The following is a 24,468-nucleotide window of genomic DNA, read 5'->3' on the forward strand; positions in this document are numbered from 1 at the left end:
CAACCAAATCCTAAAAAAAAAATGATACCCTCTCATATGCCATCCAATTTTACTCATGAAGTTTTGCCACGTGACAATCTCAAATCTTAGCCATCCAAACCTTTTTCAACCTTGAACTTTGTAAGAATTAAGGAAAACCATGCTGGAGGTAATAAATACCTCATTTCCCTTCACATTTCAAAGCATCCCCTCCCATTCAGAGATCCTCTCCCATTCAGAAACTCTTAAGAAATCCCTTAAGCCTTTAACCTAGTCACTCCATCTTTCCATCAAGGAGAAGAAAGAACCATAGGATAGAGTCCAGCTCGGGTCAAGCTTAGCCCAACCCATTCTATAGCCGCTTGAGACACCGTGATATCAATATAAGCCGCTCAATCTAATCCTTGCGACATTACCGTTCACCCAGTTCTTCAATCTTCAATTAGCTTCATCAAATCTCAGCATTAATATTGTGCAACACCCACTTACTTTTAGACATACTTTCTCATCAAGATTCATTATTTTTGCATTACATTACATCTTGCACCCGGTTAGCCTAAATGTATGCTCTGTGGCTTGTTGACTTAGTCGGATCCTACCCATAAAAAAATTGTACTGACTAGTTATTAGACTTGGCAAGTGGAAGGGTTGAGGCAGATTTATCTAGCCCAAACCTAACCCTGTCATAAGCTTTGCATTTAACACATCATCACACACATCATTGTGTTGTTTGCACATGAGAACTAGTCCTTAACTCTCAAGAATAATTAGATTTTGTGAAGTAGAGACCATACGACAGTATGGGTAGAGGGAGTGCCTAACACCTTCCCTCTCTGTAATCGTGATCCTTTACCCTAAATCTCTGATCATAGACCAAATTAAGAATCATCTTAGGGTTGTGAATCTTTGGATCCTTTCTCTTAGTGTTTTTATAAGGACTAGTTGACTTTAGAGACGAAGCAACTAGCTAGTGGTGACTCTAGTCAAACATAATACTCTTTTAATTACAATGCAAAGCCCTTAGAAAAGGCACCCGTGGAAGCATAAGTCGATTCTGCCCTCGGGATCCAATGTCGACATGGCCCATCTAAGTTCTTGATATGGCTAGTTTTTGGGACATCCCGTGCCTAGATGGGACCCATTGAGATGTGGTTCAGACATTGAGTCCATCCATTGCTTGTGTCTCACTTGAATGAGGGGTAAGAACAAATCTCAGGCCATTCTAAAACTCAAGTGGGCCTCACAAAGTGCTTTTAGTTGTTTTAGGCATGATTTCACATAGTTTCAAATGGTGTGACCCACCTAAGTTCCTGATATGGCTAGTTTTTAAGGATATCCCATACCTAGAGGGGAGCCATCATATGGATGGTGTGGATGTCCGATACACATCATGGTGGGGCCACAAAGCTCTCATGCTCACACATAACTAGTTTTTTGTCCAACTAGTTGGTGTGTGGGACCAATTAAAGTGTTTGTATGATATCACACTGGTTTACCATGGCACTCCCACAATGAAAATGGGGAATGCCCTAAAAATTAGGTTGATCCTATTGTTAGAACCGACTCATATGAATGTAGATGTTTTCAGGGTGGTTGTTCATTATTTTCTATGGAGTGTCCCACTTGATAGTTGGGTCATCCCCTATAAATTAGGTTGATGCAACCATTAGATGTGACTCATATGAATGTAGAGGTTTTTGGGTGGTTGTTCATTATTTTTTATGGACTATCCCACTTGGTAGTTGGATCATCCCCCATAAATTAGGTTGATCCAACCATTAGATGTGACTCATATGAAGGTAGAGATTTTTGGGTGGTTGTTCATTATTTTTTATGGAGTGTCCCACTTGATAGTTGGATCAATCTTATTTTTGGGGCATTCCATTTTTATGGTGGGAATACCTTTCTAACTACGTTAAATTTCATACAAACACTGTGGTAGCCCTCACACACAACTAGTTTGACTCCTAATGTTTAAGCAACTTAATGAGGTTTGCTAAGCCACAAGCATGAAAGAGAGCCTGCTTGCATTGCGCATGTACGCTTTTATTTGACATGGACCCCACCTGAATTTGAGGTCCAAAATCCCGATGGGTGTCCGAACTTGGTTGATTCTGGGTCGGGTCCCAAAAACGAGACTTGGATGCTAAAGGACTCAGACCGGCCAAGGCAAAAAACCAACCAAACCAGGTCTGAAAAATCTGGGACCCAATCGTAACCAAACTTGTCGACAACCCTAAATGCAGGGCTCCCTATGAGGTGGGCCTTCCAGGGAAACTCTGTAATGCGTCCTCCTTTAAGAGCTTCAATAGGCCTGAATGGGCTAATATCCCTAACTGGGCTTGTGTCAATAGCCAAGATCTGGTGGTTCCCCCGTTGATCTTGATTATCGAGCTGGACATGTATCACTTGATACTAAGTGGGCTATCGAAGCAATGGATGTCCACAATTGCAAACTCATTTCCACTCCCAACCCAAAGTCCATCTCCCACGAAATCCGACCCATTGTAGGTTTAGGTCTTGGCCCAAGCGCAACCTAGGCCCAACCCGACTCAACTCACTTTCCCCCTACTAAAAAATTAGGGTGCATTTGGTTGCACCAAATATTATGATATTTCATTATTGATAAGTCTAATTTTGTAACAACTCTTACTTTTTAGTACTCAAGTGTTATCATTTATATTAAATCTAGCGCGAATGTGTGTGGGAACACACATAACATACATTACACATCACCACCCAACAATTTAAAATCCATCCATCTTAACCAATTGAATTGGATCGCGACGACAATGGACGCTTAAATGTCGAGATCGGTTTATGAATACAATTATACATCAATCTAACTGTCTAGGGCACTGTTCACCCATATGTTGAGTCATCCAACCGATTGATCTTTAAGATGGACCCTTACATTAATAGGGAAACCTATTTTCATATTGACATCCCTTGAATAGGTAAATCTAATAATCTACCTTAGATTTAGAAGTCCGAATCACGAGATCCCACTGCTCATCGTACCCTCAATGTTTCGTCGATCAATCTAACACTTCATTTCTCCAATCCAACCATCGATTATAGAAATCAACCTTTAGGTTGTAATTAGACAACCCTAGAAACCATTAAAAATGTTCAACGTAGACTATGGCAGGGCCTGAACTTAAAATCAGAACCTAATTCATCAAATTGTCATTTAACATATCGTAACACTCAAATTAAGAATCTATCCCTTAATTAGACACTATATGATAATGTAAAAACCATTAAAATCCCTCTAGAATCTACTAAGGAGCCTTAAAGATAAGATTAGAGATGATCCAACCATCGGATTGATAGAAAATCACGATTTAAAACCTAAAGATCGACTGGTATGGCCCACTTAAGCTTTGAATCTCCCTCATCTTTAGTCCCTTGTCATATCATGGTCTTGTAAAATGAATTGACGGACTGGATTCATCAAAATCATCATAGTGGGCCTCAAATATATGGAGTATGTACACAACCCGTGCACAACTGCGGAGCACCAAGCCAAACTTACGGTCAAATAGAGTTTGACCCAATGAAAACTAAAAAAAATCAAGAATTCCACCTGATTTGCCGCTTAGCTCGTATTCAAATAGCCAACCGTTCTTCATCATGAAACGACCCACTATAAGGGGCCGTCTCCGTGATCCATACCGTCCATCGTGATCGGTGGGGTCCACCGACCGTAACCACGTTCGTCTTTCACATGTTGGTGCACGCTCTCGTGCATGGAAGTCCACTCCAGACAGCGTGGCGCAAGGAGCTTTTCTCTCGTACAGAAATCCATGTCGCCATTGCCCGCTGGCAAATCCATTCGCCCAGGACATTAGGAACCTCACCCACGCAACACGCCAGATCCGAGTCACACCTACCATTTCCGGAAATGGCTCTCTACTCAGCAAAAAGCGGAAAGAATAATTTCCATTTCGGGTTACCACAAATCTCAACCTTCTCTGCCATCTGGAAGCTTCCCTTAGACCATCCTAGACGTCTGAAATAGGGCTACCGGATATTTTCCTAGCAGCTGAGAAAATGACGAGAATTAAAAGCGGTGGTGAAACTCTTAGCTGCTATAGAGATATCTTAATCCACAGTCCATCTCTCACTGTGTAGGGGACCCCACAAGCCTCCTGACCATAATTCAACCCATTTGAACGCCTCTGATCATTGGATCAGCCGGATGTTACAAAATCACCATGACCGATGGGTCATCTTCCTTAAATCGACCGTAAAAACCGTCTTCTTAGGATCGGGTCCTTTCACTAATCTGAGGCGTTCATCGGACGGCTCACCTCATCAAAAGTCCAACAGGAATAACCGATCAGACCCACACTGACATTCAACTAAACAAACAAGCTCTTGCGGTGAGTTTCTTAACTCCTTCATTTGCTAAACAGCATGCTAATCTCGATGATTAGTTGTGGAAATTTCCAAAAGAAGAAAGGCTATAAATAGCCGATTTTAAGGGTGACTTTCAAGGCAAGTTAGGGAAAGAAAGAGAGAGTTCATAAGAGAGGGGGAGGCACCGCATTTCGTGCAACTCGGTCGGGTCTCGACCAAGCTTTTGGTAGAGAGCGAGTCGGGCACTATGCTTGGTGGTTTTAATGGAGAGGAAGCCCTATTGAGGCAAACAGAGAAAGAAGTATAGGTCCTCCCACTCCGGACCTCCGCCATGTGCCAGCTCAGTCCGATCATGCTGATCGGGTTGACTCAATGAGTTAATAAGACAGTAAACTCGCTGGCTCAACTCACTGATTGATGAAGAAGTCGAAAGGAACTCAGGGAGAATCAGACCACCTGCTCTAAATTTGCCGTCATGGCCCGTCGACTCAGGGATAATTGGATGAGCTTAGCGAGTCACGAAAACTGCTGGCTCAGCTCCTCTTACTCGGGCTTCATCTCGTCTCTGCAAATTAGTAAGTCCGCCATTATTGTACCTTTAATTTCAATAGGGATTTAATATCCTTCTCAAATCAACCCATTAACCACTAACTCGGTCTGATGAAAATGAGCAGACCCCTGTGGTAGATCACTACCCCAGCTGAGTTCTGTAGCTGAGTTGTTGGCGAGTCATTAGCATGTCAACTCGACAAATCTCTGAGTTGCAGAGTAGAGCCCTGACTTAGCTCAGATTTGGTGTGGAGCTTGCCCTAGTCTACCCAACACTATCAAATGGAGTTGGTCCCTTAAGTAGCAGGTATTACATTGAAACTGCTTTTATAAACCCAACTTCTACTAACTCACTAGCGAGGCTGAGTTAACTCATTAGCAACTCACTAAAATCCAAAATGATTCATCCAGGTATCATTTATAGCTGCTCACCTTGAGAAACATCCTTTCCCTCAACTAATTTCAAGTTAAGTAAGTAATCACAAACTCATATCACCAATCGTTCCATACATAAACTAGAATAGAATTTGATTATCATTGCTTTGACTTAGGAATCATAAACTCACCTTATTGGGATGTCCAAATCAGGGAGAATATCCACCAAGGTGAGGAATATCCCTCATAGCTTCTTTCATTCATTCATTTCCATGTTAGCTTAATCCTCTAATGTAGAATCATAAATGTTGACTTCATCCTTCTTGTTCTTAGTTTGGGTTGATAGTCATGAAGTAACTCTAAATCTCTATTACTATAACTCCATATCTATTAACCATGGTTATAGAATGTTGTCCTAAGACTTCCATTTACAATTGGTTGAATATGCTTTTACTAATCATGACATGAAATAGAGATTTTTATATTAATCTAGTTATAAATCATATAGCAAAGAATTACCCTTATTGACTCTTACAACCACTGGTTTCTATATTAGTTTAAATTTAATGTCTAGAAAATTTTAAAATGTGACGAATATGAATTTGTTCCTGTCATTCATATTTAGTATTGATGTATATGAGGTAATACTTTAATTCCTATTCTATATAGATTATCCATGCGTATAGAATTTAGCCTTGTATCCTCTATGACACATATGCGATTGCTTAAATCTAGGGATATTTCTAGTGGTTATGACATGAGTCTTTAAATTACATTTTATTTTGTCTTATAAACTATATAATGTGGAATACATGTTGAATGTCTTCTGTTGTAAGAAATGTTGAGTGAACTTTTAAATATTCTAAATTGTTTAACTGTACTTGAGATGGATATGCCACATTTGTGGGCCTCCATTTGAGCTTAAAGTAATTATAAGGATCCACATTAAACTCCTGTATGGTATTTAATAGTTTAGCAAGAACCACATGATTTGATTATGTATGTGATTTAAAGAGCTATTTTGCTAAATCTAAAGAAAGTACATGAATACCATGGTGCATGACATCCACGCATGACATATGAGCTTTTCCGAGTGCTCAATGTAAGCCACGTTTGATTTACTGAAAGTTCTATCACTCAGTTAAACTCATAGCGCATGTGCATTTGTGTCACTTTGGGTGCTCTTCTTTACATGAGGCTTTTTCAGAATTTTAGGACCTCCTCGAGCGTGTCCTGAATATTTTTTCAGGAAGTCAAACATCCTTGGGCACACTCACTTATATGGCCTTTTCCAGGTAGTTAATCTACCGCAGACGGTCTTTTCTTTTGACATGGCCTTTTCCAGGCAGTTAATCTACCGCAGGCGGTCTTTTCTTTTGACAGTTAGATGTACATCCCAGATTTGTGACTTGAGCATACATTCATACATTCATCTGACTTTGCCTTATAATATTACTGTCTTATGAAATGAAAATGCTGGTTTAATCTACATTGGAATGATTTGATATACTTGAATCTTTGAGGGAAGTTTCCACTGAGTTTTCACTCATCCAATCGTGCGGTTGCACCAAATAGACGCAGGTTTGATGATAGGTGGAGACTCATATGACGGGATCTTAGGGACGACTGAGGTGGAGTATGACGAGGAAGAACTCTATGTAAATGTAGTTGAGCCGTTGGAGCTCAACTGATATCTTAGGATTTACTTGCTTTCATATCTTAGACTTTAGGTTTTGTTTGAGTTGTAATAACAATTCCCCTGCTGAGAGATTTCATTTTGTTGTCAGCTGTATTGAACTGCTTTGTTGTTACTTATGATCTTCTTAGTTTATGCAATAGTTGCCTTGCTTTACGTCATGAAATTTTCTATTGATTAGATGTAAAGTTGTTACTTCATAGTGTAATACTCGGGTTCTCATACTCGAGCGATCATCCTCAGGTTTTAATATCCAGGGTGTTACAAATTTGGTGCAAAGTTTCCCAAGATTTCATGACATTTGGTGCAACTAAATACACCCTTATACAGATTAACCACAAAATATCATGAACTTTCATGATATTTGGTGCATCCAAACACATCCTAAAGAAATTAAAAAGAAATCACTTATAAAGGAGTCTTTTCAAACATGCAAAATCATCCAACTTCTTAATTTTTTCTCATTCCAATGATTTCAAATAATTCAACTTAAAATTTCACCTCTGGGGTGAATAAGGAGAGTTTACAATGGATTGTGCAATTATAGCTGCTAACGTTGCAGTGAAGTTGGGATTTCTAGTTAAAGATGCTACATACTCAGCCACATTATTGTTGTTGTTGTTGAAATTCTGTGCAGGTCTATTTATCTCTTGATTGGTCCTACACAGGGTTAGATCAAGGGTGACGGTTGGTTGAAGCACATTAACGGGGACAGAATATGCTAAACTAGGGTTTGAGCCACGTGGTGAAGAAGTCGAGCCTTCGGGTCCATTGATGAGCGCATGAGTGTGCTCTCCTTCATATGTTACCATGAGAATTGATTTATCATCCACACATCTTTGCACCTGGAATCCAAAATATTAAAAAATGAAGTTAGATTCTAACGCAACTAATTTTTTTCTTTTCATATGATTTTAGATGAAGCACATTCCGGATAAAAACAAGCATTAACGGATTCACTAGTTGGGCTGGCCCATCAGATTGAACTGACCACATAATTGAGTCATGTCCAATCTATAAATTATAAAAGATCTTAATGTTTATATATTGTACTTGCATATAAGTGCAGATAAGTGTGCCTAAGTATAGTTATTGTACTTGCATGCACTTAGACACACATAGATCCACTTAGACACATGTTGTGCATTAAGCTTAATGCCTAAAGCTTTGTATTGGATTATTATGACTTTGACTATTTATATTCATTCAAATGGCTTCTTTTTATGGTTTTCATAATAAAATTTTATTATAAATAACATTCAATTGTGTTGAGTATTTCTATTTTTAGAAGCTATGTTACCAACAAAGGGTGATGATCACCTCTAAACATTTCTTATTCAAGATGAGACTAGGGATTGCAATGCCCAGGCTAATGGCCTAGCCCTAGCCCTATGGGGCTTGCCACTATAAAGAAAATATTTAAGTGATCAACGGCTTGAAATAGTTTAATTCGAGAATTTTTTAGAAACCTTCATCTACCATGAGTCCTGTCATTGAAACCATTTTGACTGTTGAAACATGACCTGGATCCAACTAGTATCAAATGTAAGGTGAATGAGTTAGCATGTCTTTAAACCATCCATTCTTATTGAATAATGTTGGTCCACTTGATGATTGGATTGTGCCAATGGGGTCATCTAGTTGCCTGACCCTACACGAACATTGGGCCTAGATTTCAAGACTAGGCCCAACCTTTGGGCCAAGTTTAGGAGTCAAGCCCTGGCCTGTTGCCATCCCTATTTAAGACTTATACCATGTAATGCAATGCCAACTTAATCACTTAAAAAATTAAAATTAGAGATTAATAAGAAAGTATGAGTATTTTAGATGGAGGATTTGTAGAGTGGCACAGTCATATAGGATGTGTGTTATACATTGAAAGTTATCACCTTAAGCGAGCATGGTTGACCATTCTTCTTTTCACTGTGAGTGACTAGTCTCTTAGGTGACTTATGGTACCTACCCATACCAATTCCATGGATGGAATGGTTGCAATTGCAGAACAAAAGAACTAGGCAATCCATGATGGTCCTTAACAAATAGATGAATTAATTTGTTGATTAGATCCACTCTTGTGTAAATGATCTTGACCGTCCATTATTAAGGCCATTGATCAAATGGTTAAATTTCTTAAATCAGTGCAACGTCTTCATTGTAGCTCATGAAATATGAGTTGGACATAAAAATCAGTATAGATCAATGGATTTAAGTTCCAAAATGCAACTAGGAGACTATAAATTATAGTGCTCTGAGAGCACTGGAGGGACAATGACTAAAGGAACAAGGGCAATAACCAGAAGGGAGTAAGATGTCCTGCTGGTAAACAAGGTAAAGGAAAGGGCAAGAAAGGCTGTTGGCAGTGTGAGAAGTTAGGTCACTTTCGAAACAAGTGTCTGGCTTGTAAGAAGTAACTCGCTTAGGAGGTCAATACAGGTGCAACTCTCCTCTCACTTTCCTTAGTTTTCATGGTTTGATGCTTGATGAATTGTTTGACAAATTACTAAATTGAAATAATATAAAGAGTAAAAAAAAGACATGATGGAAAGTGAAGTAGATGATGAGTTGCATAGGCTAGGAATATAGGAGCACTACAAGGCTAGGAGCTTAGTTATAAAGTAGAGTGTTCAGAGGATTTTGTTTAGGGTTGATGACCCAGATAAACATTGTTTGGTTTTGTTATTCATTTTATAAATGGTAGTTAATCACATGATATGATTGGCCTATGATTCCTCATTGCTATTTCTACTTTATATTTACTATTACATTGTGATACATGATTCATGATTGGATTGTATCATGATTAATTCATTTCACTATTTAAGGAGAATCCCATATTAGGGATTGGAAATGACATTTCATTCATAAGTCTTAAAGAGATATGAAGCATTAGTCACATGATGCCATCATAGAACATATAAAAGCATCTCAGTGAGAGATTAGGTCTAAAGCCTCTTGAGATGTTAATTTAGGATGATGAAATTGCATGAAAGATGCTCACATTGCTGATTTAAATTTAATCACTCTACATTATTCCTATGGAAGGATGTCATCACCAATCATAAGCTTCTTGACGGTGATGAGAGCATTGGTTCTGGTTGTATCACTTGGTGGTATGTAATGAATCACATGTAAGATCTAATTCCACATTGACATGATATGAATTGAATAACATATTCATCTCACCTTGATCCTGAACACTGGGGGTAGAGTTGAATGAAAGAGGAAAGTATTATTGATATGACTATTTGCCTACCACATTGATTGTTGGGTCTAAGGCATTACTCAGATGATACCAACCTAAAAACGTAAGGATGTCACTGAGGACATGATGTATTAGTCAATGAGAGGAAAATCAATACTATAATGACCCTTACTTAAAAAGGGACATTCATGTTAGAACAAATTTGGCCAATGATCCACTTGTGTAAATGAGAGGCTTCTCATGGTGTGTTAGACAATCACTCATATGGTAACACTGTTGGTTGGGTGTAAGATATGCTAGTTAGTTCCATAATGATCGAAGTATACAAGATGCATAAGTTTACTCTCTCAGGAGATCCTGTGTTTCTTACGTGAATTGGAGTTGTCAGGTGATCAAAGATGACTATGCGAGAAATACATGCTAAAAATATGACAACCATGGAATTGTTATACTTAGTTTATGTTAGACATAAGATTTACTATTAGAGAGACAATGTGGACTATGAAGATGATTAGTATGATTCTTTAATCATCTTACTTAAGAAGTCCTTGACATATATGCAAAAGTGATTTAAGCACAAATTGATGTTAGGGCAATTGGGAGATTATCCAAGTTGTACACTGAAAAACCAATGTGAGTAAAATCCACTGCTCTTGTGGATAAGATCATGATGACTAAGTGTCTTGGGTGGAGAGATTGATATGCCTTAATTAATATATTGTGTCACCTTAAACATATTTGAATATGGGAGAATGAATCCTTTGAAAGTCCTTGAGAACTCGAGATTAGACAAAATGTTCATTGACCAAATGAGAGTTATTGTCCACAGATTTTAATACCCATTACATTACGTAAAAATGTGAGAAAAATGACTCTATAATTTAACAACAAATGTTATCGAATGCATTTTTAGTTCTTCGATGACAAATGCCATCGATAATTTGAAATTGGCTATAAAAAAAAATACGCGAGAAGCTCTCATTTTTGCCTTCTCGCCCTCTCTCCCCCTCTCCCTCCATTCAAACCCTAATCCTAACCCGGCCAGCTGGCATTGCCCCATACTCTCTCTCTGTCTCTCTCCCTCTCTCTTTGTTTCTTTCTCTCTTTGACTCCCTTGATCGAACCCTAACACAACCCCCCCTCTCCCTCCCTCTGGCAGTTGCTCCTGCACTCTTTTTATGCCTCTCTACCTCTCTTTGTTTGTTTATCTCTCTGTCTCTCTTCCTTGCCCTCGGCGCTCTCTCTCTCTCTCAGAGAACTCTCTTAACATGGTCTCTCTCTGTGCTCTGTTGGTGTTCTCTCCCTCTCGTCTCACTCCCTCTCTTGGTGATCTCCGTATCGTGGTAGGCCCTAACCCTAGCAGGTGGGACCCACTATAATGTATGTGGGGTTTACTATGGGCTTCACTGTAATGTATGTGGGGTCTACTATGGGCCCCATTATGATGTTAAATTAACTTATTTACTGTTGCTGAAAGTTTGAAACATCGTTTAATTATATACGTAATCTTTTCACTATTTTAGATTTTATATAATCTTTACACAATTTTAGATTTCATGTAATATGTATGCTAAATTTGATTTCATGTAATCTTTAGATTCTGTACACTAATTTGTATTTTATGTAAATTTTTCACTGTTGGATTTCATATAATATGTACACTATTTTGGATTTCTTATATTATGTACATTATTTTGAAGTTCATGTAATCTATACACTAATTTGAATTTCATGTAATTTGTCCACTTTTGGATGGATTTCATATAATCCGTATACTATTTTAGATTTTATGTAATCTGTACACTATTTTAGAGTTTATGTAATCTCTTCACTTTTGAATTTCATGTAATTTGTCCACTTTTATTTCTCATGTAATTTGTCCACTATTTTGAATTTCATGTAATCTGTAAATTATTATGGATTTCATGTAATCTGTACAGTATTTTGGAGTTCATGTAATTTGTTGATTGTTAGATTTCATGTAATCTGTATAATATTTTGAATTTCATGTATCTATCTAGTTTAGGCATGTAAAAATGGACAGATGCAATCTTTAATGATACATACAATATTGGGGTTTCAGGGTGTCAAAAATCAGCCACATCCGAAACTCAGGTGGGCCATACCATATGAAAATATAAAAAATTATGCCTAAAATATCTAAAAGCACGCACTTGGTGGAGCCTACTTGAGTTTTGGAATAACTTAAAATTTGGTGTGACCCCTCATCCAACTGGTTCACACACAGTGTATGCGCTAGATATTAAAACCGTATCTCAATGGGCCCTATGTATAATGTGGAAGGCTTTATTGGGCGGGCACCCACTCTTAATTGTTGCTTATGGTGTGACCCACATAATCATGGAGTGACTTATTTTTTTTTGTCGATGGCATATCATTAAAAGTTACATCTGTCCATTTTGGACAACTTGATTGGACTTTAGATCTGTTCACTTGTTTTTTTAATATCTAAATCAAGCATGAAAGTAACCCATTTGATGGACTTTAGGGTTTTGATTTTGGGTTCAGAGTTTAAGTTTTAGGGTAGGGTTAAGAGTTTATGGTTGTGGTTAGGGTTTTCAATTTTTTGATTTAAGGCAAAGGTTTACAAGTTAAATTTCTATTTTAGTTACATATTTATATTTGAAATAGTGATATATAAAGTAATCAACTAATAATATATGTACATATACATATATGTGTTTGTGTATGCGCGCGCTAACCTAAATGATTTATTTTATATGGGAAGATGATATTCTTATAGCTTATAGTATGATGCCCTAATATTGTATGTATATTACTATTATGTGCTAGATATCAATGGTTTATTTGGTTTATGCTTGTAAAAATTTACAAATGGATATGTTTCACTTTCACAGACTTGGCGATGTACAAATTTATCTAGTTTGGCCATGTGTTAACCAATTTTTAAGGGGTATCACTTATTTGGTGGCATTTAAATGTCTTAAATTACGTAAGATGAGCTACTTATACCTTAAGTAACTTATATTGAATTATAATTATTAAAACGAAGTAATTAAGTAACTTTAAATAAAAAAAACTACTTATAATTGATCCTAAACCAAACTTATATTTTACTTTCATATTTATATTTGAAATACAGAGTAATCAATATGTGTGTGTGTGTGTGTGTGTGTGTGTGTGTTATCCCAGAAGATTCATTTTCTAGGGGGACATGATATTCTTATAGCCTATGGTATGGTGCCTTGGTATTACTTATATGTTACTAATATGTAGTAGATATTAGCAGGTTATTTATTTTAGTATAACTGAATATTGCTTCGGTGATGAATTGTATTTATTTTTGTGTATGCATTTATTTTAATATAAGCCCAATCAATTATTTATTTAAAGATTTCTATGTTTCCAGGCATAAATATATAGTATGCTTTTGGAGGCATACAATTTTTCAAATTGTCCAACAGTTCGATTAGAATGCTTTCGGTTCATTAATTTAAATGCACATGCTTATTTTGCGTTGTATCTTTTTTTTTTTTCTCTTTATATGTTTGTTATATTTATTTCTAATGTTAAACATCCACACTTAATTTGTATGGATACTTGATGTGAGAATCAAATGCAAGATCAACGTATTTGGAGACACGTGAAGAGATGTTGCTGAAATTTTGGGGTGGGCATTTAAATGTGAACATGAAAATATTACAATCTATCTGGTCTTGGATGGGTGACAAATTTAGTTAATTAGATAGATATACTATTAAATTATGTGACAATCATTTATACTTCTCCAATTTCTCAAATTCACCATTCGCACTTTCAATTAAAGAGTGAATTTCTAAACCTAGGTTATCAGGAGGTTACTTGAATGGTGTATGTCATTCATTACCTATCTGACTAAATATTGTGATTGCTTGAAGGATGATGACCATTATTATTGTCCTTGTATCAAATGGCGTAATATGACAGGAGGAGGAAAATAGCTAATATTTCTGAATATTTAATCTGTGATGGTTTTGACACATCTTACATAATATGGATTTCTCATGGCAAAGAGTGGGCCAGAAGTCGAGTAACCATTGGGGTTGGTATTTCTAATGCGAATCATAATGATGGTGCATTTCCAAGGATGATTGAAATGTTGAATGAAACACTTGAGTGGTTTAACAATGACGAACATATTGAAGCTGTAAGCATGGATGAATCCCAAGTTTTGAGTGTTTCGACAAAGGATATTGAATATAAAAATATGATAGAGGTTGCGACAAAACCCTTATATCCATCTTATTGAGAATGTGATATAAAATTGTTAGTTATAGTTGAGTTACTGAACATGAGGAGTATACATCAATGGTCCCATAAAAGTTTCAATGAGTTGTTGCAAATGATGAAAATGATATTGCCAAGTGAAAACACTTTATCAGAGAGAAAGTACACTGCGAAGAAGATTATCAATTTTGTGCGAATGGAGTGTCGGCTTATTCATGCATATCGTAATGATTGCATGTTGTACTAGAAGGATTATGAACATTATGATAGCTGTCTTAAGTGTGGTGGGAATAGATAGAAATTGGTGAAGCCGATGAGCAAACGTATACTGCAGAAGGTACTAAGATATTTTCTACTTACAATGTGATTGAATAGAATGTACAATGTATCGTGGATTACAAAAAAAATGAAATGGTATGCAAGTTCAACTCAATATAGAAGTACAACATTCATACATCATTTGGTGGATTTTATTTGTTGGGGAGGAGTGGATCGTAATTTCCTAGACTTTTCTATGGAAGCACGTAATGTTTGGTTAGTACTTGCAATATATTAATCAACCCCTTTCGATAACAAGAACAATGCATATAATTGTTAGCCTATTATGCTTGTTTTATTCAATCTACCATCGTCTTTATGTATGTGGAAGGAGTTTACGATGTTAACACTATTGATTTTTAGGAAGAATGGTATAGGACACGACATTGACATCTACTTACAATTATCGATTAAAGAGTTGAATGATTTGTGCTTCATCGAAACTAAAACATATGATTCTACTAATAAGAGTATGTTTATTATGAAATTAATCCTTTTATGGGCTATTCATGATTTTCTAGCATATGGACATTTGTTAGGTTATAGGATCACAAGAAAGTATGGTTGTCTTGTATATAACGAAGGGACATAGGCTAAAATATGGAAGGAAGTTTGCGTACATGGGGCACACAAAATACTTAATGCATTTAATACATCTTTTTAGAACTTAAAAAGCACAATTTAGTGGGGAGGAAGAACATAGGAAACTGAGTCATTGTCTGAGTAGTGTTAAATTACTATCCAAACTAAAAACTATTAAGACCAATTTTAGAAAGGTAGTTGGGGCTTGAAGATGAAAAAGTTTGCAAATGATGAGACACTATGTTTGAAGAAATTGATCTTCTTTGACTTTTCATATTGGAAGGTGCGTAAATCAATAATATATTTATTGTACATGATGTATAGTACACAATGAATCAAACATTTTCAGAGGGTTCTATTATTGAATGTTATCTTATAAAAGAAGCAATGACGCATTCTTTATTGTATAATTTATGTAAATTAGGAAGTCACTAGCGAGGTCATGGAATGGTCATGGATGACGTTAGTGAGCTTGCATATATACCCTGTCGAGTCTAATAGAGAGCCTTACGTTCTTACTCCAGTGCAGTATCGGCAAGTGTGCAAATGAGTACTCAGGTATTCTCCTTCCAATTTTGAGTGAGAGAAGTATGTTGTCATCTAAAATTTTCTATTTGTATTTAATTTACATATGCACATGTATATACAAAAAGTCTCTAAACCATATTCATATTATGATTTACAGAAGTATCAAGAATACATTTAAAGTCTTGTATTTCAAAGCCACACATTAAGGAGTTATAATCGAAAGGCCACTTCACAATCGGAGAAACCAATGGATTATGTTCCATGGGTTAGACAACTATTGAAAAATGAATTCGATACTTTGATCACAAAGTGGCTTGCCGATAACTCCAATGTTAATGTCATTTCATATAATGCTTATGTGGTTAATCGATATATTTTCTATACATTGAAATATGAAATGGACTTGTCGACACAAAACTCTCGGGTCTTTATAAAGGCTGTAACTAGTTTTGGGGTAAGTGTTAGGGATATCGATCTAGTGGATGAAGAAGTTGCTTATTATGACATTGTTAAACAAATACTTGAGCCGGACTATATTTACTTTAGGGAGGCTGTCATGTATTGTGATTGGGTGTATATAGAAGACTCAAATGAGTATTTCATTGATCAAGTGACGAATTTGATAAATGCTAACCTAAAGAGGTTAATGAGGAGCAGTAAAGAAGAGGATGAACTTTTTATCTTACATCACAAGCAATTCAAGTATTTTATTTTAAGTATCACATAAGCCTATGACTGGTTGGCATGCAGTTTTAGAAGCTTCAAATAGATTGAACCAGGATGTCAATGCTTACGAAGATCCATTAGTTTTTTCAGTAAGGTTGAATGCAGACCCTTTAACATCAACACTATGAGAATGTCACATAAGATAATGATGAAATGTAGCGTATTGTATTAAATGAGCTATATGATTTAGACAAAAGAGGGATGTGGACATAAACATGAATTGCAATGACCTGATCTTACACTTGAAGAGGCCGATCTTTTTATCTTATGTTCATTTTTATTGCCATAACAATCCTTTAGAGTAAATTCAATCTTACTTTATTAGATCTTTTTTATAAATTTTTTTATATATTTGTGGTTCATGTTAGTATGATTCAAACCAATAACAACATAAATGGTTGTTCATTGTTAGGATTGGGAAGATCGAAAAATAATGTATATAATTCACTAATTGTAATTACTTGAGTATTCTAATTGTAATTTGGATTGATTTGCATTAATTAATTCATTAATTGTAATTAGGATTGAACTGTATTAATTAATTTATGAAAATGATCAAATTGTAATTACTTGAGCATTTTAATTATTGGACCCTTTAAGTTTAAGGTTTGTTTGATTTCGGTTTTGTAAGGTAAACATGTAATAATTATGTTTTACTTTACCTCCTTTCACAAGTGTATTTAACTCTTGATCTACGAGCCATAGTTTCTTAGCAAGTAACACTTACAAATGATAATAATGACTCATTTACCTAGCATTGGAAACCCAAATTGTATTGTATTTTATTTGACTTGAAAAATGAAAAAATAGTGAATTGTATTGATTTTAAATTGTATAAAATATGTTTATCAAGTGTATGGTGGATTATGGTGATTATAGATAATATAAAATGTGTTTATTAGGTATATGGGTATAGCCATAGTCCAAAGGCTACAAATTTCAGTTATTTTTTTCTATATTGAAATCAAATTCAACAACATTTACCTTAAATTCATAAAAATGAGCTCGGAATGATGATTCAGAGCCATCGGATAATTTTCTAGAACGACGACTTAGAACCGTAAAAAAAATATTTGATGATTTGGTCAATGGTTCATATCCGTTGAAACTTGTATTCGATTGCTCTACTTAACCAACGAAAAATATAAGGTGGTTTAGAACTGTCAAATTTTGTTTTCGACTTTGAAATTGTCGATGGTCATTCTCAACCCTTATGTCCATCGATTTTTGATAAAATCAATGATTTTTTACCATTAAATTTGACTTTTTTTCACATAGTGTTATACTAATACCCCCATAAGATTTAGGACAAACCTGTGATAATCATATATGAAAGGAATGATCATCCTATTTAAGGGGCTGATTTGGGTTAGAATGGATAGTCTTTACCATCGGGGCCCGACTTGGTCATATGCCTTCGCCCTACCCCACATGGGAGTGAGTGTGTTATAGATACAAGATCTTGTTGAACTTTAACATTACATTGGTGGATTGATATTAAGTCACTACTATAGGGGCTCATTTAACTAGGCTTTGATAAGACTTGATGATACGTAAGAAGTTGATTAATCTTAGACTCGAGGATGTGATGCAAGGGAAGAGCATGAAGACATAATAAGAAAGATCACCATCTTCCTTAAGTGATTAAAACCTTCAATCCACAAGAAAAAAGAGAAAACTTTGATAATTTTATTAAATAATGTATAATAATATATGATGCATATTTTTCTCAATTACACCATTAATAAAGAAAAATAAACAAAAATTTGTAATTACAAAAATAACAAAATTCCAACCTTAGTAGAAATTACCAAAAATAGTAAAACTCATCTAAAGCCTAATTTATCAAAAATAGAAAGTTTAAATAAACTTTACTAGAAGAGCCGTAGCATGATTGCAAGTAATTTCTAAAAAGATGAAATCTAAAATCCTAAAAATAAGAAAATACTACGAACATCGAAATTGTAAGGAAAAAAGAGAAAATTCTAATAATTTTATTGAATAATGTATAATAATATATGATGTGTATTTTTCTCAATTACACAATTAATAAAAAAATAAAATTCATAATTACAAAAACTTAGCAAAATTCCAACCTTAATAGAAAGTACTAAAAATAGTGAAACTCATCTAAAGCCTAATTTGTCAAAAATAGAAAGTTTAAATATACTTTACTAGAAGAGTCCTAGCATGATGACAAGTAATTTCTAAAAAGATGAAACCTAAAATCCTAAAAATAAGAAAATATTACGAAAATTGAAATTGCTAAGAATAATAATTTTTTTTCCTAAAATTCTATTTTTGAGCTGGTGTTTTCTTACGAAATGGATAAATGTGACCCACTATGTGGGTCGGTTGACCCCAGATGCCCTGTTATGGTAAAAATTCATTGGTCATGTGTCGCGTTGTGATACCCAGATAAGAAGTTATGACAGATTTACAGTTAACACTTGAAAATGATAATTTCTCCCTATTTGAATTGAATCTCTTTGATTCGGACATGCTTGGGGCCCAATTGTGTCATGCCCTATGTAGGAACGGGCCCATTTTGATGGATTACTTGCGCTTCCATTATGCTTCTTTTGGTATATCCGTGCTAAGAGTGCATCTATGCCTCGTTTTATATAAGGATGTATGAGGGTCACGATCCTAATTGTATAACTTTGGCTCTCTTTATGAGGCTACCACATAGGCAATGTGGCTGAATACTTCCATTAATATCCTTTGATTCTCACACGAGCTAATAATGAATCCATTAGTTTACCTAAGGATGTGTTTATTAAGAGATTTAATAGATTATGAACTCATCATGTAAATTTTCTACTAGACCCAATACTTAAAAATGTTTTAATGTACTTAACGAATGTTTTCAACAATGGAAGTTTTATTTTAACTATTAAAATTATTGTGATCATACTTGATGATAATTTAATGGCTCAGATTTGATGGTCTATTATTTTATAAGAATGAGATATAAGTCTTTGGTGGATGGCCATGACAATGAGATGACTAAATAATAAGCATATGCATGGATAAATTGATTACATATTTCAATTCTTTTGTAGGGCTATGGAAATTAATAGGGTGGTAGAGTGCCATAACTGGTGTACTTTTAAAATCCTAAATCCCTCTTTATAAATAAGATCATATCGTAAAGGGGAGAGATACTTAAAGAGAGTCCTGAACGTCCTCTTTGGGCTTCACACACAGAGAGAGAGAGAGAGAGAGAGAGAGAGAGAGAGAGAGAGACCTCATCCTCCCTCTTCCTATCTCCTTTTAGATGTGTGCCCGTAGGGCCCATTTGGTGTGGACGCATAATGTGTTATCACAACCATACCTTAAGCTAACATGGGCTCTCATTCTCCCTCAATTCGGGATAGGTTAGAGAGACTATTGTGGAGAAGCACATTATAATCGTATTGCACTAAGGTATGATCTAAGCCATTCATCATAGGTTTATATGTTCTAAAAACTTGACATTATCAAGACAGGATGTCCTAGGGTTAACTAAAAGATGAATTTTTGAAAAGATGCTTTAGTTTGGCTATGTTTTCATTAAAAATCCAACAATATTGATAGTTCATATACTTTACTCCATGTTTACATATCCCTGTGCCACCATAGGGTTGTCATGTTAGTGAGTTACATTGCTATGATGCATACCTTGAACCTCTCATCATTTAATCGGATAGCATCAAAGTATTGCCTTAATTTTCATGAGGAACTATCCAAATTCCTGGTATTCTATGATACATGAAAGGTCTTTGGGTTCGACGTGTTAGAATTATGCCCTAGAAAATCAATGTGAACCATGTTCACTATTGATGTAGATGGGTTATTGATGATCTTAGCCATAGATCATGATAACCAAGTGTCTTAGATGGAAAAATTGCTATCCCTTAATATGTGGAGGTGCCTTAAACATACATGACTATAAGAGTTAAAGGAGAGGGATCCCTCTTATTGTCCTTGGGACTTAGGTTGGACACAACGATCACTAACCAAGGGAGAATTGTGATCCATGGATTGATATTACTATGATGATGTATATGACCAACTTTTTTTTAGGAAACTGAAATTTTATCAATAAGAGAACAAGGGTTTTACAAGCAGGATACATAAGACATAGGCCTGCGAGGCCAAAAAATTAACTCAGGGCCTCCGGCTTTAAAACATTACTACCTGCGATATATTTCCTTGATTGAACCCATCCACACTGGATCCAAGAAGGCGGCACCATGAGTGGCCATTGCTAGCTTTGCCATCGAGAGAAAGGACCTATGAACCTAATGTATATGGCCAGCTTGTGTAAGGGGACTGACAATGAATCGATATGGATGGTTTTCACCATCGGGCATGACAATGAGTTGGTGTGCCTTAGCCCTACCCTATATAGGAGAGTATGAGTGTACCATGGATACAATATCCTAGAATTGTACCTATTGGGTACTTACATATCAAGATTAAGTCTTTAGTCTGAGGCCCATCCTTCTTAGACTATGATCCTATAAGATGTTTAAATATGATTAATCCCTAAACTTAAGAAAGTATGAGATTCAAGTTCTTCATTATATGTACTTTCGCTCACTTTATGAAGTCATTAAGTAGCCAATAAAAGTGGATGTGGCTGGGCGCATCTATTAAGGTCTCTTGATATCGTGTGAGTTAATAAGAGATCCATTGGTTTCTTAGAAACTCACTTGATAGTGTAGATCTAGGAGATCAACAGTTCATCAAACGATTTTTCCACTGGGCCCAACATTCAAAAAATTTTAAATGACTTTATAAATGTTTTCAACCATTAAACTTTGTTTTGATCATTGAAAAGTTTTTTATGGCACTTGATGAAAATCTGATGGTTCAAATATGAGGGTTCATCAATTGATCTACATGGGCAGTTGGTTTTTGGTGGATGACCATGGGGGTTGAGGGATTGGATTGGATATACATGCATAAACAAAATATGATTATAGGATTCTAATGATGTGGGGTATATATAAATCGATAGTGTTGCAAAGGATTATAATTGGTATTTTTCCCAAAATCCTAAACTCTTCTTTATAAATAGATGTTTATCCCTTAAGTGAGAGAGCCCTATATATATATATATATATATATATATATATATATATATATATATATATATATATATATATATATAAAGACACACACAGAGAGAGAGAGAGAGAGAGAGAGAGAGAGAGAGAATTTCTTCTCTCCCTCCCATTTCTGATCATCACACATGTGCAATGTGTGGGGTTCACCTACTTGGATGGTGTGTTAGGATTGAATTTATATAGAGGTTGGCATGTTAGCTCTGGACTCTACTTTAATTGGGATAGATCATGAAAAGTATTCCTAGTTTGAAAGATTAACATTAACAACTACTATATTGTGGTCGAGTTAGATTGCACAAATTCTAACCATTCATCTTTTGTTTTTCTTATTTAGAAACTTGAAATTATCAAAACGATGATCCATAGAGTTAATTAAGTAAATCTAAAAATTTTGAAAAGTTCAAAATTCCATTGTGTTTAATAAAAATGTTAACATGACGTCCATACCTTAATTGCTTCACCTATAGCCATACTCCCATTAGCCATACTCCTTTTCCATAAGGCCTAGTTAACTCTCATCTCTTAAACTTGCCTCTTCAACATAGTGAGAGGGTCTCTTATACCATATGCAAGAAAGTGTTCCCACGCTCTTGACACTTAGTTCCAGACAACATGTTTGGAACACTTAGAATCTTCCCTTAAGTTCTTAAAGCATGCTTACAAGGCCCTCAACATTGTTGTCCATTTACTCAAACCAATCCTCTCCTTCGACCAGGAAATCCTCAACTACATGAGATTTTTTTTTTTTTCAAACCTCTATTCATTTTATAGCAAAACTTTACAGAGTAAATGTAACAATTTTGGGTTACCCAAAGAAAAAACCTGGATGGAACCTATCGTAAGGAGAAAGAAAATATCCAAGAATCCCAGACATGATAGCTCTGGCCTTCTACCCCTTAGCTCATGACTGGCCCCAAATCCACTCTATCAAGGAAGAGCTGCCCCTTGAAAATGCTGGAGAGGTCAGTTAGGATATTTATCTTGGCCGAATTTTGACTGTTGTTGCTCACTTTGGCCATCCCATCCGTTGGCCTATTCCCTGCTCTGAGGATGTGCTTAAACTTTACATGACCATTTAGATAGAGCTTGTTAATCTTATCCAACCAATACTTCCACTTCCAACCCGGACTTGTCGACCCTGATAGGAAATTAACCACCAACTGGGAATTGGATTTAACAACTATGTTGATTAAGCCTATACTGAAACCTAGGGCCAGACCGTCATGGACTGCCCGAATTTCCACTCTAGTGTTGGACGCCATCATATAACCTGCAAAGAAACCAAAGATGGACTCCCCCTTGTCGACTCTACATATACCCCCACCCCCTGCCATGCTTGGGTTGCCCTTAGAAGACCCATCCACACGTTTAGCTTGACCCAGCCCGAGGGTGGCTTAGACCACTTAACCACCTGGAGCTTTCTCCCTAGATGGGGATGAATTGCAATCCTCAAGGCCGCGAGAGCCTAACTGCTATCCCCCGAATGGGGCTGAGATAGAGCCCATCTATTAGTGATAGAAGGGACCCAACCTTTAATCCGAGAAATCAGGACCTCGATAGGCGTGGTCTTCCCATCAAACTTTGCTTCATTTTGGCCATTCCAAATCTCCCATAAGATAATACATGGGATCAAAATTTTTAAATTTGTTATCGAACCACCTGAACAAGGAGCGCGCCACCAATGAAACAACCTATCCTCCATTGAATGGGCCCCCACTAACTGAGTGCCAAACACCAGAGCAAAATGGTTTCAAATGGCTACCGCCTGGGCGCTGTGAAGGAATAGGTGGTCTATGGACTCCACCGCAGGCCCCTGCCACTAGTTCTTGTCATAGCAGACGTAGCAAGAGGCAAGATGGATGCTGTAGGACTGGACAATGACATCTACTAGAATCGCTCCCTTGAGAATCTTCCACACTAGGACAGAAATCTTTGGCGGTAGGTGAGGGTGCCAAACTTTTGTACCCTAGCTGATCCGCGGCTTGGGGTCTCTACACGTCTCCGACGTCGATTTGACCGAGAAAGAACCAGCAGGATCCGGAGGCCAAAAAGGATAGTCAGGACCCTCTGAGATGTAGAAGCCCCCTTGAAAGATAAAGTCTACATATTCTTGGGAAAGGAAGTCAAACACAGCTGAAGGAGGGAGAGGACTCACCCGACCCAAGAAGTCCTTAACTTTTTGCCTCTGAAGCCCTGCTGGTATTGATCTTGTAGCCTTGCCTTCAAGTGGACCTAGACCTGTCCAGTTGTCCTGCCAAAGGCTACCGTCGCATTCCCCAATCTATCATTGAGTCTTGGCCTCTAGCAGTGGAAATAATCCTCGAATTCTTTTCCACAAAGTGGAAACTAATGCCGACCGCTGAGTCTGCCCATCAATAGACAGATCTTGGCTATACTTGGCTTTCATAAAAGAGCCCCACAGGCTGCGGTCCTCTTTGAACTTTACTGCCCAGACCGTTTTAAGGTGGAGGGCCTGTATGACATCTGAGAGGTTTCTGATTCCCAGGCCCCCTTCAAGTTTTGGCGATGAAATATTCTTCAAACTTCTCCGGTGGAGCTTCCTTCCCTTCGGCTGATCCCCAAAGGAAATTGGTGAAACGACTCTCTAAAGTGTTTAAGACCACAGAAGGGATATGCGAGGCTGCCGGCGAGTGGAATGGGATGCTGCTTAACACATGTTGAACAAGCATGGCCCTACCCACCTGCGAGAGGCATCTCGCCTGCCACCCTCTGATGCGGTTATTCACCCTGTCAATTAACACCTGGAATGCTTCTTTTTTACT

General features: G+C 36.6%; 1 protein-coding gene across 1 annotated transcript in view; it reads right to left on the reverse strand.

Moving 5' to 3' along the window:
* Positions 1-7,120: 7,120 nt before the first annotated feature.
* The window catches only part of LOC131257532 (probable WRKY transcription factor 40), a 29,619-nt gene continuing 12,271 nt past the window's right edge, over positions 7,121-24,468 (reverse strand). The window contains exon 4 of the mRNA XM_058258334.1: positions 7,121-7,809. Coding sequence (XP_058114317.1) covers positions 7,462-7,809 — 348 coding nt within the window. The 3' untranslated portion in view covers positions 7,121-7,461. The remainder of the gene's footprint in view (positions 7,810-24,468) is intronic.

The sequence above is a fragment of the Magnolia sinica genome, chromosome 10 (assembly GCF_029962835.1).
Source record: "Magnolia sinica isolate HGM2019 chromosome 10, MsV1, whole genome shotgun sequence".
Taxonomy (NCBI): domain Eukaryota; kingdom Viridiplantae; phylum Streptophyta; class Magnoliopsida; order Magnoliales; family Magnoliaceae; genus Magnolia; species Magnolia sinica.